At 39.7% G+C, this 16,449-nt stretch overlaps 2 protein-coding genes across 5 annotated transcripts in view; one reads left to right on the top strand and one right to left on the bottom strand.

Moving 5' to 3' along the window:
- The window catches only part of LOC136866052 (zinc finger CCHC domain-containing protein 17), a 182,755-nt gene extending 176,135 nt beyond the window's left edge, over positions 1 to 6,620 (bottom strand). For all 4 annotated transcript variants that reach the window (XM_067142699.2, XM_067142693.2, XM_067142717.2 and 1 more), the window contains exon 1: positions 6,273 to 6,620. In XM_067142699.2, coding sequence (XP_066998800.2) covers positions 6,273 to 6,326 — 54 coding nt within the window. In that variant the 5' untranslated portion in view covers positions 6,327 to 6,620. The remainder of the gene's footprint in view (positions 1 to 6,272) is intronic.
- A 324-nt stretch (positions 6,621 to 6,944) lies between these two features.
- LOC136856780 (AP-4 complex subunit beta-1) overlaps positions 6,945 to 16,449 on the top strand; it is a 65,132-nt gene continuing 55,627 nt past the window's right edge. Inside the window, exons 1-2 of the mRNA XM_067134885.2 lie at positions 6,945 to 7,248; positions 7,485 to 7,600. Coding sequence (XP_066990986.2) covers positions 7,162 to 7,248; positions 7,485 to 7,600 — 203 coding nt within the window. The 5' untranslated portion in view covers positions 6,945 to 7,161. The remainder of the gene's footprint in view (positions 7,249 to 7,484; positions 7,601 to 16,449) is intronic.

Below are 16,449 nucleotides of genomic sequence, written 5' to 3' on the forward strand. Positions count from 1 at the left end.
ATCAGTGAGATACCTTGCAATCCTTCCTGTTCCCTTGCTTATAGATAAGTGCTATTACTGTTTTTGTCTAATCAGAAAGTGCCTTGCTAACACATCATGCTAATCTCATTCCTCTATGCAACCATTTTGTCTCTGCCTTCCCACTATATTCCACCATTTCAGGGTAATTACATCTATTCCTGCTGCTTTATGAGAGTGAAGTTTATTTACAATACTTTCCACTTCCTCAAGTGTAATTTTACCAATCATTGTCCTCCTCCCCATGCGCTTGGTCATTCACAACATAACCAGGAAGATTCCTTTTTCGTTGAGAAGATTTTCAAAATATTCCCTCCACCTGTCCAGTGATTCCCTGGGATCTATTTTGAGTTCACCTGATTTACCCAAAACTCTATTCATTTCCTTTTCCCATCCCTTTCTAATTATTACAAGTAATAAACTTCACTCTGGTTCCATATTGACTTTGAATATCTAAGACAAAATTCAACTATAAAAGGTCCACCTATTCAATACACTTCTGCCATTCATTAAATGATCTGTTTAAAAAGTTACATACCGGTAGTTGTTTAAAATACCCTGGATATGTTTCGACCTGGCTTAGAGGTCATCATCAGCAAAATAAAAGGGAAGAAAGACATACAACAAAAACAGTGATACATGAAAATCCGAGATAAAATACAGTAGAAATGATTTGTTTTGGCTAAACTGCTATTATGTTACATATTGCCAACTTCTAGAGTTGTTATTTGCAAACTTTGATTCCCTGATTAGTCGTGAAATGCAGGTATGTGCGGTGTTATTATAGCTTGTGGTAATTGATGACTATAATAAATACATAGGCCTACTCCTACTTCACTATGAGTAATTATTACCAATATTACCCATAAAATCACTAAAATTCCTACATTTCGGGACCTGAAAATACTCAAAATTGACTGCTGAACACATGTAAGTAATTTTCAAAGCAATATTATTATTATTATTATTATTATTATTATTATTGTACCGGGTGGTACACCCCCATGCCGCTAATTCAAACTTTGCGCCAGTTGAAACTACCCTACTGGCGGAAGCCTGAACTTTATCTACGGCGTAAATTTTTAAGTTTCTCAGAAGATGTCACTACTTGTAAATTTTGAAGTTTCTAAACTGGGTCGTTTTCGATGTATTTTTGTTTTGCCTGTAGTAAGAAGTGTGGACATTCTCTTCCAGATGGCACTACTGAAGAAATACAATTATGCACCCTAGTGCGAAGTGAAAGAACTATGTTTTTGAAGAAATTTTGTGTTTATAAGTTTGTTCTTTGTTAAATTTCTTTCAGTTATTGTTTATGTTGGCAATATTAACCCCTTCCTTCTGCCAGGTTTGAATTTAGCCAATCCCGAATTTCTTTAATTAATTTATGACCAATCAGGTGTATCTTCTTCAACTTGGATATGTTGCTTAACCCTAACCAATAAAATTCTTGTGGGAGGGTGTTCTCATTCCTGAAACGCCTCGAACTTTCCGCGAGAGTATATAAACTGCTGATTTTCGGGTCTCCGCGCCACTTCAGTAACATCTTTCAGTGTGTAAAGTACGTAGCAGGGGGCGGGAAGCGCCTCTTTCTTCGAGCAGCAGTTCAACCACAAGGTAATGGCCTTTTAATAAATTCTTTTCTTGCTAGCTCAGCAGTTTAATTCTCGGGGCAGGTCCGAAGCCTTTTACCATGTAACTTTCCCTTAAAATGTAAAGACACTTAGTATCTATTCTATCTTTTAAACTACATATTGGGATAGAGAGTGCTTAACCCTCTCGAGCTCCCACTCATATTGCTTTGAGGTGAACTTATTTTCTCAACCGTTTCTTCCTGTCTAGCGTAATGTAAATTGTCTTCTCATATAAGTCCCCTTCTCAGTATGGGATTAGCCCTTGCATTAACGGCCTAGTACCAAGTAGGTTTTAAACAAAATGTATTAGGAGCGCAGCTTCGCCTCCTTTCAAATTGGTATTGTCGAGGCCATGTAATATTTCTGTTTCTTTACTTGATAGGCCTCAGTAGGTTGGGTATTTTTACCCCTGTTTTCATGTCCTTGGAGGACAACTTGAATGTGGAGTTTGGTGTGGCCTTTGATAGGCTTAAATTTTGAGAGCGAGTTGCTCTTTCTTGAAATTGAGTTGTTGTATGCCTCGAGGAGGCTTTACCGTGTAAAGAGGAGCAAGTGCTCCTAGGCATGATTGGGGTCTTCTGCCCCTTTGATGAATTCTGTATATCGTAAGGTTGGGCTTATAGCTAAAGAATTGTGTGTCTGGCTCTCGGAGCCCAAATCCTGTAATCATTGTAATTGTACATTTTCGAATTGTGTTTCGGCTACTGAGTACCTGTTCTATTTGTTATTTCTTAATCTATAAAAGAAAATATAACCTTGTTAAATTTTATCTTAACTTTAATTTCGTATTTTGGGACCTGTTCACCCTCGCACCTTCTTTCACCTCTGCTGTTCCACAGATACCTCGGAATTATTATTATTATTATTATTATTATTATTATTATTATTATTATTATTATACATACATACATACATACATACATACATACATACATACATACATACATACATACATACATTATCATTATAGACTGTTATGCCTTTCAGCGTTCAGTCTGCAAGCCTCTGAGAATTTACTAAACGTCGCCACAATCCTCGATTTGCAACTAGTGTTGTGGCCTCATTTAGTTCTATACCTCTTATCTTTAAATCGTTAGAAACCGAGTCTAACCATCGTCGTCTTGGTCTCCCTCTACTTCTCTTACCCTCCATAACAGAGTCCATTATTCTCGTAGGTAACCTATCCTCCTCCATTCGCCTCACATGACTCCACCACCGAAGCCGGTTTATGCGTACAGCTTCATCCATCGAGTTCATTCCTAAATTAGACTTTATCTCATCATTCCGAGTACCCTCCTGCCATTATTCCCATCTGTTTGTACCAACAAACATTCTTGCTACTTTCATGTCTGTTACTTCCAACTTATGAATAAGATATCCTCAGTCCACCCAGCTTTCGCTCCCATAAAGTAAAGTTGGTCTGAAAACAGACCAATGTAAAGATAGTTTTGTCTGGGAGCTGACTTCCTTCTTACAGAATACTGCCGATCGCAACTGCGAGCTCACTGCATTAGCTTTACTACACCTTAATTCAATCTCACTTAGTATATTACCATCCTGGGAGAACACACAACCTAAATAATTAAAATTATCGACCTGTTCTAGCTTTGTATCACCAATCTGACATTCAATTCTGTTGAATTTCTTACCTACTGACATCAATTTAGTCTTCGAGAGGCTAATTTCCATACCATACTCATTGCACCTATTTTCAAGTTCCAAGATATTAGACTGCAGGCTGTCGGCACAGTCTGCCATTAAGACCAAGTCGTCAACATAGGCCAAACTGTTTACTACATTTCCACCTAACTGAATCCCTCCCTGCCATTTTATACCTTTCAGCAGATGATCCATGTAAACTACGAACAGCAAAGGTAAAAGATTACAGCCTTGTCTAACCCCCGTAAGTACCCTGAACCAAGAACTCATTCTACCATCAATTCTCACTGAAGCCCAATTGTCAACATAAATGCCTTTGATTGATTTTAATAATCTACCTTTAATTCCATAGTCCCCAGTATGGCAAACATCTTTTCCCTCGGTACCCTGTCATATGCTTTCTCTAGATCTACGAAACATAAACACAACTGCCTATTCCCCTTGTAGCATTTTTCAATTACCTGGCGCATACTGAAAATCTGATCCTGACAGCCTCTCTGTGGTCTGAAACCACACTGGTTTTCATCCAACTTCCTCTCAACGACTGATCGCACCCTCCCTTCCAAGATGCCAGTGAATACTTTGCCTGGTATACTAATCAATGAGATACCTCGATAGTTGTTGCAATCCTTCCTGTTCCCTTGCTTATAGATAGGTGCAATGACTGCTTTTGTCCAATCTGAAGGTACCTTACCAACACCCCACGCTAATTTTACTACTCTATGAAGTCATTTCATCCCTGCCTTCCCACTATACTTCACCATTTTCAGGTCTAATTTCATCTATTCCTACTGCCTTATGACAATGGAGTTTATTTACTATCCTTTCCACTTCCTCAAGCATAATTTCACCAAAATCCTTTTCCTCCTCCCCATGAGCTTGGCTGTCTGCAACACCACCATTATGATTTTCTTTTACATTGAGAAGATGTTCAAAATATTCCCTTCACCTCTCCAGTGATTCCCTGGGATCTATTATGAGTTCACCTAAATTACTCAAAACACTGTTCATTTTCTTTTTCCCTCCCTTCCTAAGATTCTTTATTACTGTCCAGAAAGGTTTCCCTGCTGCTTGACCTAGCCTTTCCAGGTTATTGCCAAAATCTTCCCATGACTTCTTTTTGGATTCAACAACTATTTGTTTTGCTCTGTTTCTTTCATCTACGTACCAATCCCTGTCTGCCTCAGCCCTTGTTTGGAGCCATTTCTGATAAGCCTTCTTTTTACGTTTAGAGCCTGCTCTCACTTCATCATTCCACCAAGATGTTCGCCTTTTCCCATCTTTACACACAGTTGTTCCTAGGCATTCCCTTGCTGTTTCTACTACACTATCCCTGTATGCCACCCATTCATTTTCTATATCCTGAACGTGCTTACTGTCTAATGTTCGAAACTTCTCACTAATCATATCCATGTACTTCTGTCTAATTTCCTCGTCCTGAGATTTTCTACCCTTATTCGTTTGCAGACAGATTTCACTTTCTCTACCCTAGGCCTACAGATACTTAGTTCACTACAGATCAGATAGTGGTCTGTATCATCGAAAAATCCGCGAAAAACTCATACATTGCTAACAGATTTCCTGAATTCAAAGTCAATTAAGATATAGTCTATTATGGATCTGGTACCCCTAGCCTCCTATGTGTAGCGGTGAATAGCCTTATGCTTGAAGAATGTATTTGTAACAGCTAAACCCATACTAGCACAGAAGTCCAGCAAACGCTTCCCATTCCCATTAGCTTCCATATCTTCCCCACATTTACCAATCACCCTTTCGTATCCTTCAGTTCTATTCCCAACTCTTGCATTGAAATCGCCCATTAGCACTATTCTATCCTTGCTATTGACTCTGACCACGATGTCACTCAATGCTTCATAAAACTTGTCAACGTCATCCTCATCTGCACCCTCACATGGTGAATACACGGACACAATTCTTGTCCTAATTCCTCCCACTGACAAATCTACTCACATAATTCGCTCATTTACGTGCCTAACAGAAACTATGTTGCGTGCAATGGTATTCCTGATAAAGAGCCCTACCCCAGACTCTGCCCTTCCCTTTCTAACACCCGTCAAGTACACTTTATAATCTCCTATCTCTTCCTCATTATCTCCCCTTACCCGAATATCACTTACTCCTAGCACATCCAGATACATCCTCTTTGCTGACTCAGCCAGTTCTACCTTCTTTCTTCCATAAGCCCCATTAATATTGATAGCTCCCCATCGAATTCCATTTCGTTCGCCAAGTTGTTTCCAAGGAGTCCCTCGTCTGTCAAATGGGAGTGGGACTCCATTACTCCTATAGGTCCGAGGCTTGCTTAAAGTGTTCTGAGCTCGGTAAATTCATGAAGCGGGATGCTGCCCTACTTGCACATAGTCCAAGTGAGGATCTCTCCTCTAACGGGTCATGGACCACAGGTGAATTGTATACTCCTAGCCGCCTGAGCACAAGGAGGGCCAGGACTCAGAATATGTCCGAGATGCCCACTCCCATTCCATAGCAACTGGTATCCCGACTCTCAGGACCACTTACTAGGCCACTCAGCCGTTGCCCATGGTTCACGAACTAGAACGTGACTACAGTAACCCACAAACATGAACCACTATTATTATTATTATTATTATTATTATTATTATTATTATTTCCAGTCCCCTACTTCTTTACCACTGCCTCCAAAAGAATGCTTTCCCAAAACAACACCTGTTAAGCTGACTGGCCTGTAATTATCTCCTTCATGTTTATCACCCTTTCCTTCGTACACTGGGGTTACTATAGCAAATCTCGATTCATTTGGTATAGCTCCTTCGTCCAAACAGTAATTAAACACCGTAAATATTTTGTCTATAAATCGAATCAATTCCAGCAGCTTTTCTAGCTTTCAAGTATATGATACCTCTTTGTAAACAAATGTAGGCCTATTAAATACTCATATTCCAAGAGATAAAAATACTTACGTACCTCACCCAAAAATATGGTATTCAAAAGTCGGTGTTTATCATCTTCCGAAGACATAATTGGAAATTATAATAATTTCCTATTTAATGAAACCCCCAGGTATAACACTACATTCGTTTCGTCCAATTTGAGCACACTCTTTCAGACTTGCCGCCTGTAATTGCTCCGCCCATCTACGTGCAAACACGCCACCAATGTATCCCTTCGTGCAATTGGTAATCTACTGTTTAACATATGCTACAGGTTTCTCAATAACTCGTATTTTTAAAATACCAAAAGATAATCAGTGAAAGAATGCGAAATAGGGAACTGTCTAACCTATTCGGAACAACACCACTACGTCCACTACTGTACAAATAGGTAGTAGTTTCTAGTTTGTTATGTTAACAATACTACAAACCTTTCAAATGTAATGAACAAATGAAGTACAAAATAAAACTACAGAACTAAGTTCGTAAATAGATATGTAATTCTGCAGGAAAGATATTTTCAGGTAAAATGGATAAAACTCAGTGATTTAACAATAAAGACATCAACGTTATACGTCGGATATTCAATATAAAATCTTTGATATTTCCTTCATAGAATGATTTGTTTTGGCCAAACTGCTATCATGGTACCTATTGCCAACTTCTAGAGTTGTTATTTGCAAATGCAAACTTTGATACCCTGATCAGTCGTGAAATGGAGGTGTGTGCGGTGTTATTATAGCTTGTGGTGATGTGAAGACATATCTGTGAAATGACACATTCTTTGCATCCGTACACGAAGTTGCATTGTGTTTTAGAATATGAATCAGGTCATTAACTTGCTAGATATACCTCTTTGCTATTGTCGAGTGCATTAGTGTTCTTTAGTGACGTCTGGGCATATCAATGCCATTTTAAAGACAATGCAAGCTCCAGAAGTGCTGGCAGCTAATCTCCTGAAAGAGAGTATCAATCCTAATAGTCCAGATTTTAAAATTTTGCTTTATCAGGTAAGGAGGACTTCTCTTTTAAAGCTTCGTACAAAAAAAAAAAAAAAAGAAAAAAAAAGTTTAATGTTTACTGAGAGCTTTCTTCAGTTTCTTGAAAAAGTGTGTGCTATAGATTTAGCGTAGTGTTCAAAAATGCATTAACAATGCTGAAGAGTATACAGTCACATCTAAGGGAAAAAAGAAAGCTGAATTTATATTTCTTTAATATTTGCCATCTGCCCATTTATATGTTACAGCTTCAGGAAGCAGTGAATTCTCCAGGAGATTTAAGTTGCCTTATTGGTCCTGTAGTAAAGTTACTACCGTGCCATAACTTTCAAGTAAAGAAGATAGCATATTCAGCATTACCCAGGTTTGATATTCACATTGCCATACTAGAAGAATAATTACAGCTGTAGTTTAGGCGTAATTGCTTAAGTGAATAGTAGTTGAGGTTGTTGGATTATGACAGCCTTATACAGGGTTATTAATTTGAAAATTCAGAGCGGAGTGCCGAGGATTAGGCGCGCTGGGAAGCGGAGACAACGAGCGCAGTGCCCGCCATGATAAGCAGGCATAGTCGGCTCAAAGAAGCAGCATGATTGTGCTTATAGAAACTAAACGAAACTGAACTCGCCAGCTACATAGATGCTCTGGACAAATAAGTAAATGAATAAACAAATAAATAAATCAACTAGGAAATTAAACTGAACTCACCAGTATTTACAGACGGTGCTGAAAGTGATCTCCTTCAGCTGCAATGCAAGCTTCACATCTTGTAATGAGATTTCGAAACACACTTTGTAGTTCATGGACACCGATAGAACGCACAATGTTCCTAATTTCAATTTTTAATTCTTCTGCAGTTCGAGGACTATTCCTGTAAACTTTTCCTTTAAAGTTTCCCCATAGATAAAAATCACATGTGCTTAAATCAGGCGAACGAGGGGGCCATAAGCCTTTACTGATGATCTGATCATCATCAAACATTTCCCGTAACCGTCGCATAGAGCTATGCGCCGTATGGGCCGTTGCACTATCCTGCTGGAAATAGCCGTACCTTTTCTCTTCTTCAGTCAGTTCAGCAAAAAATGGTTCCAGAATGTTGTGAATATAACGGTCAGAAGTAATCGAGTAATGAAAAAATATCGGACCGATAATTCGTCAGGCACTAATAGCGCACCACACACCCACCTTCACATCGTGCAGAGGTCTCAGCTGTAAAATGTGCGGGTTGTCTGTATCCCAGATTCGATTGTTCTGTGAATTGACATATCCACTCAAATGAAACCAGGCTTCGTCGCTCATAAAAAGAAAGTTCAGATCCACAATACCGTCATGGACACTATTCATTAGCCAATTGCAAAATCGTATTCTTGCATTGAAATCTGTAGGCAGTATGTTATGGACTGAATGAGCCCGATAAGATCATAAATATAACAATTTTATTGCATTACATGCTGAAGACGGTGAAATACCACTTTCCTGAGCTACTCTCTGAAGCGACTCATGTGGACTGACCCATGTGAGAGCTGTTCTCCTTCGCTTCTCTTTCTTATTGCTTACGAAACCAGTACTACGCCACTGTTTTGTAAACGAGCTGATGCACGTAATGTTTCGATGGTGCTGTCGCACCGGGAAATTCTCTATGGAATTTTCGAAGGCACCTTTTAACAGGTTTCTTCTTCTTGTGCAAATAACACTCGACCTAAAATATTCTTTGCTCTATAGTGTATTTAACCATCGTGATAATAACCTCACAACACGCCTTAAAAGTCCAACAGTTTCTAGCGAACTGAGGGACAGACAGCTGCACGCTGGCAGTGAACACTTCTTATCTCGCCAGTGCTGACAGAAGCCATATGGCACTTGCTCGGGACTTCCCACGGCATGCCAGGAGAAGTCTGAACACTTAAATTATTCTCCCAGTATAATTTGGTCTGTCATTAATAGTTGCTCCCTCTCTACCAAACTTTCAGCACACGGAATGACTGTCCTTTGTTTACTTCTTGCAGCGCACGTATTCGGGCGGTGCACGAGGTACCAACTTGTTCACTTAGGAAATAAGCCACCAGGTCAGAGCCGCGAAAGCTGGACAAAACCATTGGTCTGGATAGGTTAGGGTAGGGCTTGGACAAGACCATTGGTCTGGATAGATTAGGTTAGGGTAGGGCTTGGACAAGACCAGTCATATAAGGACAAGCATAGGGGGTCTCCAGGCTGGAGCCGTGAAGCGGCCTTAGGCCTCTACTTTCCTCTGGAAACACCATTAGTCTGGACTGGTTAGGGTAGGGCCTGGACGACACCAGTGATATGGGGACAAGCAAAGGGAGGCTGGGAGCATAAGCCCCTAGGTTAGAGCCGCAAAGTGGCTTTACGCCTCCAGTTCCCTGTGGAAACACCATTGGTCTGGACTGGTTAGGGTAGTGACTGGAAAAGACCATTGGTCTGGATTGGTAGAGCGCATTCTATGTAGACTAGTAGTGAAGAAATGAATTAAAAGTTCCATATTTTTTCCTGATAGAGATTGCAGAGCTTTCTATTAAGTTTCATATCACATTATTCCAGTTCTTTATTCTACATTGTTTCCTTCACATGTTCAGTTTACTTGTGCTTTTCTTCTGCCTGGATTGGTAACAATTTCATTAACATGATTGTTGGGAATAATGTTTCATTGCAATGTGCGTTGGCCAATAGGAATGCGAGTAGCTAGTTCAACAATGAAAATGGTGTGTATTGCTCTTCATTAGGTTATAAAAGTAAATGTGTCTCTGGGGGTGGGACGGTAAATTGTGGCATACCAAAGTGTTTAATTTATTATTGGTTATATGTGTACATATGTCATCATTAGTTCAGCCCGTGGAGCACTATTCATACAGATGCGTAACGACTGTCATTAGTTTTGTCATAAAATGTCATCAATTTATCAATCAAGATGTCGTTTGTTTTCTCGCTCGCGACCTCCTTGGAAAGGATGTTCTGCAGCAGTGCTCAGTGCTGCCAACCTCTCTACTTAGGAACTATGCTTCGAATTGTTCCCCATTCTTGCCGTCCGCAAAGTGGCCTTAAGCCCCTAGTTTCGTATACGGTTCGGACAGGATCTAGACAAGACGATTGGTCTAGACGGTTATGATTCTTGCCGTGGACAAGACCATTGGTCTGGACGGTTAGAATCCGTGAAGCGGCGTTAGGCCCCTAGTTTCATATATGGTTAGGGTGGTTAGGATTCTTGCCGTGGACAAGGCCATTGGTCTGGAAGGTTAGGATTCTTGCCGTGGACAAGACTATTGGTCTGGACAGTTAGAAGCCGTGAAGCGTCATTAGGCCCCTAGTTTTGTAAACGGTTAGGATAGAATCTAGACAGGATGATTGGTCTGGACAGTTAGGATTCTTGCCGTGGACAAGACCATTGGTCTGGACGGTTAGAAACCGCGAAGCGGCGTTAGGCCCCTAGTTTTGTAAACGGTTAGGATAGGATCTAGACAAGATGTTTGGTCTGGACGGTTAGGATTCTTGCCGTGGACAAAACCATTTGTCTGGACTGTTAGAAGCGGTGTTAGGTCCCTAGTTCCATATACGGTTAGGATAGGATCTAGAAAAGACAATTGGTCTGGACGGTTAGGATTCTTGCCGTGGACAACACCATTGGTCTGGCATTTGGAAGCTTTTATTGTGCTGCCGTTGGTAACGGATTATCATCAACGTACTTGACAGGAAGGAGATCATGTGCCACTTTACATTGCCAATAAGAATACAAACAGCTACTTTAGAAATGAACATGGCGTGTAATAATCTTAATAATTTATAAAAGTAAATGTGCTTCTTGGGGCTGGATGGTGGGTTCCTGGCCATCACAAAGAACACATCTCTCCTCCGAGACGCTCTCCAAGTAAGATTTCACTAATTCCACTCACTTGTAACATTACGAGTTACGGCGGTCTATGGGCTGAACTAATGCCCATATGTCTTCCAATTGTAGCATGGCTGAAGATGACCCAATATATATGGGGTCGAAACTAGTCCCAGTTTTATAAGACAATATAGGCCTACAAACTTATGGTATTGAATAGGTGGACCCTTCTCTACCCTTTGATAGTTATCAGTTGTCAATACAGACCATAATGAAACTCATAACTTATGATCACAGTACTTGCTCAAACTATTTCCAACTGTTAACTAAACAAACTCCATAGTGTGAACAGCATTTGTATTTTCCGGGCTTGTACATCGTGGTCTGGTAGCATATGTTGGTCCCGATGTTTCACCAAAGACTGCATTTGGCATCTTCATGGATTTCAAATGACTTTGATGGCTACGAAGCTATCAGTGGAATGGAGTGGTGTCACAATTCCACGTCAGTATATAGTGCAGGCTGTGGTCCGCCATATCTTCATGTTCTGTGTTGTTGATTTCCTAATTCCAATGAGCCTTTTAGGGATGTTCCATCTAATCAGCACTGTACAAATTATGTTAAAACTCTTTTTTTTAAATTGTTATTAGGACTAGTTTTGGTCCTTTTTTTTTTTTGGGCCATCTTCAGATAACCAATACATTGAGCTTAAAACTTATGAACAATACACATGCATACTACAAAAATATTTAAAATTTGTTTAAAAAATTACACTTCACTGTTCTTTGGTATCATTATAATACACGGAGGTCCAGCTCCGTGGCTAAATCGTTAGCATGCTGGCCCTTGGTCACAGGGGCCCAGGGGTTTGATTCCCGGCATGGTCGGGAATTGTAACCATAATTGGTTAAATCCCCTGGCACGGGGACTGGTCGTATGTGCTGTCTTCATCATCCTCATCACGACACGCAGGTCACCTACGGCGTCAAATCATAAGACCTGCACCAGGCCTCTCCGGAGGCCACACAACATTTCATTTCAGTACACTGAGAATTGACCAATAAAAGTTAATCAGTTTCTTGCAATTTTAATATTCATTGTGTTTCAAAAAGTATTTTTATCTAAAGATTACATGTTTATTTATAACTGTGTCTACTCTCTCAATTTTGTTTAACTGTTGTACTTGGAGATTTGTTTAGCAAAGTCAGCAAATATTTTGAATAGGCCCAAGTAATTTCTTGACATATCCCGGTATTACACAGTCATTCACATAGAATTGTATTGGTTGTATGTCTTTAACGCGTTGATACTAAATTAATGTAAAAATGGGGTTAATTGTCATAAGAGGGAACATTTCATTGGTGCTATTGCTAATTGCATTTGAGGTGGTGGTGGTGGTGATTATTGTTTTAAGAGGAAGTACAACTAGGCAACCATCCTCTATATAACACTAATCAGAGAGAAAAAATGGAAGGGGTCCGACACTTCGAAAAATGAAGTTATTGGGCAAAGGAAGACAAGGGCCACGAAGGGCGTGAAAATGAAAGACTCCCTAGCCCTCGCAAACCTAATAGCGTCGGGGTCGGAAAAGAACAAGAGTTGACCAAGGGAGGTCGGATAGGATAGATAAAAGTGAGGAGCCAGGCACAAGTAAGTGGAAGCAATGCCAGGACTCAGCTGAGGGCCCCGTGGTCGCCAACCCACGCTCCAAAGTTCAGAGCCCCTGGGGCTTAATTGCATTTGAGTGACGTTGGATTCAATTTGTTCAAAGGTTTCTTAAGAAACATTATATCTTCCTTGCGAGGAAAGCAACCAAAATCACAATAGATTTTTGTGAGGCAGCTAAAAAATTTGGAAAATCAACCATATCACTGTAGTTGTCTTCATTATCAGGAATATGCATCCCGATATCCCAGTGAATGATACCATTTCTATTGTAGAAAATAATTTTTAAAAACATAGCAAGTTCAGCAATTAGCCTGCCTGGTGGCCATTATCGTTAAGACGAAGTCTAAACGGTGTGACATCGTGGTTAGCCGGTTCGAGTCCCGTTGGTCGAAAAGATATTCACCATCAAAATGTTGGCCAGCAGGGTAGGGGAGATGGTGGTATACAATTTCCGATTACTAGATTGCGTGCCAAGCTTGGATTAAATTCCAAACCTCTCCGCAGTGCTCATATGGAGTGAAGGCATATGATGCTCTTGATGGTGATTCGTCCGCTGGATGGGGACGTTAAGCCTTGAGCAGACCCCTTGGTGCTATTCGACAGGAGTAGGCTATGTGCCGGCACTGCATTTCACCCTCTCCCTTCCTACTATCATATATCACATCATTCATTTCATGTTATTAACTCCTCTGATGACATTGACGTCAGGAAGGGTATCCGGTCATAAAAACCCGCCACAACAAATTCATCTCACCTCATACCCACCCTGTCGAGAGATGGGACAAGGGTTTACCAATGGGCTCAGCTTCTGGTATAATGGCAGAAATTTATCTGGACCATCTAGAATATTCCATGTAATGGAATTGACAGGATTTTTTTATTGGGCGAGGTTCGTAGTTGATGTTAATATTTAGAAATTTCATGATCCGTATTGAAGTGGGATTAATTTCAATTATCGTAGTTGATGTGTTTGCCATTTTAGATGAAAGACACACCAGCAGTCAATTTTAATACTCAACAAGCTTAACACCTTAAATCCCTATGTTAAGTTTATTATAGAGACTGAATTTAATCGAATTTTAAACTTTGTAGATTTAACAATAACCAGAAATAAATATCATTAATCATATAATACCGGTATCTACAGAAAATCGACCCAAACTAGTAATACCATCAGACAGGATTCGGTTCATCCCGCACCTCAAAAACGGGCTTTCTATTGTAGTATGGTACAGTATTCCATTATCTCAAGTAGATTTAGTCAAAGAGTTAGACACTATTCGTTCAGTAGCCATAACCAATAATTTCAACAAGAATTTTATTAATAAGATCGTTTTCAATGTCAGACACAAACCTAAATCATGTCTAATCAGAGATAGGAAATGTAACAACAACCTTCACATTTAATAATAGTAATATTTACCATATAACCTATTGAAGAAATATGACCTTAAGATAGCTTTTAAAATGGCTAATAAAATCTTCTCCAATTTCCATAACCTAAGAACTGTCAACAAGGTAACAAATTTAATAACGCAGGGATTTACAGATTAAAATGTCAAAACTGTCAGGTGAGTTATATAGGCCAGACAGAAAGGAATTTCAACATCCGTTACCTCAAGCACATGAAGGCATTAAAGCACAACATATACTCTGCGATAGGACAGCACATGGCAGATTCCAAATATTTTTCAAACATCGAACAGGACCATCAGATAGTTAGAATTTTACAGAAAGGATCCTTACTCAGTATCACTGTAGATTGTTTTATGTCTTTGGATCGGCAGTTTAATCCAGAATTCAATTTACATGAACTTACAGAAAAGACAAACATATTGTTTGAGTCAATTAATCCTTTCATTATGAAAGAATACTATAACAAACTTGTAAATCAGTGTAGCAAACGGTTACACATCCTCAGTTCCCTGTTACCACACCCAGACAAATCCCCGCCTTCTACCCCACCCCTCAAGCCCACATAGCAATAAGCCTTTCACAGACGAGAACTGTCAGTCCACATTCAACACGCCAGTATACAGGTCAACATGGGCCAGAGGGAGTAAGTATAAATAGTTATAATAATGCTTTCACGCTATGTGTTAGTAGTCACATAGGCCTACTAGTTTTACCTTTTTTACCTTCCTTCAACCCACTTTACTACAATAGTCATTCCAGCATTCATTTGATCTCATTTTGTTGCAGCCAGTGTCACTCAAATGCAACTAGCAATAGCAGTAAAGGATCATCATAATTTTCCAGCTCCAGTTTCCTAGGTGTGGTGTACAAGCGCTCGCCATTTCTTCCTGACAAAGTATAGTTTCCGTTCCTCTATATCCTCCCACTTTTCATTCCTCTTGCTGACCTCCAATTTCACTGTGTGTATCCATCTTGGTCCCCCAACTTGGCATTCCTCTTGCTCACCTCCGATTTTACTGTGTCTATCCATCTTGATCTCCCAACTGGCCTCTCCCCTGTCACATCCCTGTCAAAGTAATTCCTTGCTGTTCTTGTTCCGTCCATCCTCGTAACATGTCCAAACCATTGTAGCCTCCGTCTTCCTAAAAACTCGGTAACTGGTATTTTGATGCCAGCTTCCATCCTGTTTGCTTCATTTCTAATCTTGTCCTTCCTGGTCTTTTGGTTCTGATGAATTTAATTTCTGTTGACTGGATTTTACTACTAGCCTTGTTAAGCAGGGTACATGTTTTGAGTCCATTTGTTAGAATTGGAAAGAAGTAGGTATAAAACAGGGTCGGTTTTGCTTTCTGGGGTATTTTATAATCCCAGAGTAGATTTCTCACTTGAAAATAAAATTAACGAGCTTTCTGAGTTCTGTTAAGTATTTCTTGGTTTACTGTGTTATCTTTTGAAATGATACCTCCAAGGTATTTGAAGATAGAAACAGACTGCAGTAGAGTTCACTCTAGGAAAATGTTTGAAACTGTGCCTTTCCTGATGATAGTCATTTCAACAGTTTTTGTTTTACTGATGTTTAGTCCATATTCTTTAAACTTGCCATTCCAAAGATTTGGTTTTTCCTGTACTTCTTTTCTATTTTCTCCCCAGATCAGAACATCATCTGCATATATTAGAGAAGCAGTAAAGGATGTTCCCTCTTATCACAGTTAGTCCTGATTTTGATATCAATTTAATATCAACACATTAAAGACATACAAAGTATGCATTGAATTATACAATGCAATTCTATATCAATGATTGTGTAATACCAGGATGTCAAGAAATTAATTATTCAAAATATTTGCTGACTTTGCTAAACAAATCTCCAAGTGCAACAGTTCAAATAGTTAAACAAAATCAAGAGAATAGACATAGTTATAAATAAACGTGTAATCTTTAGATATATATTTTTGACACACAACAGACATTAAAATTGCAAGAAACAAAGATATATTATTTTTAATTTGTTTTACGTCACAGCGACACAGATGGGACTTACGGTGTTGAAGGGATGGGAAAGGCCTAGGAGTGGGAAGGAAGTGGCTGTGGCCTTAATTAAGGTACAGCCCCAGCATTTGCTTGGTGTGAAAATGGGAAACCACGGAAAACTACCTTCAGGGCTGCTGACATTGGAATTCGAACCCACTATCTCCCAGATGCAAGTTCACAGCTGGGCGCCCCTAATCACACGGCCAAGTCACCCAGTTAAAAAAAAAACGAAGATATGGATACACAAAGTGAATAAA

The sequence above is a fragment of the Anabrus simplex genome, chromosome 1 (genome assembly GCF_040414725.1).
Source record: "Anabrus simplex isolate iqAnaSimp1 chromosome 1, ASM4041472v1, whole genome shotgun sequence".
Taxonomy (NCBI): Eukaryota; Metazoa; Arthropoda; class Insecta; order Orthoptera; family Tettigoniidae; genus Anabrus; species Anabrus simplex.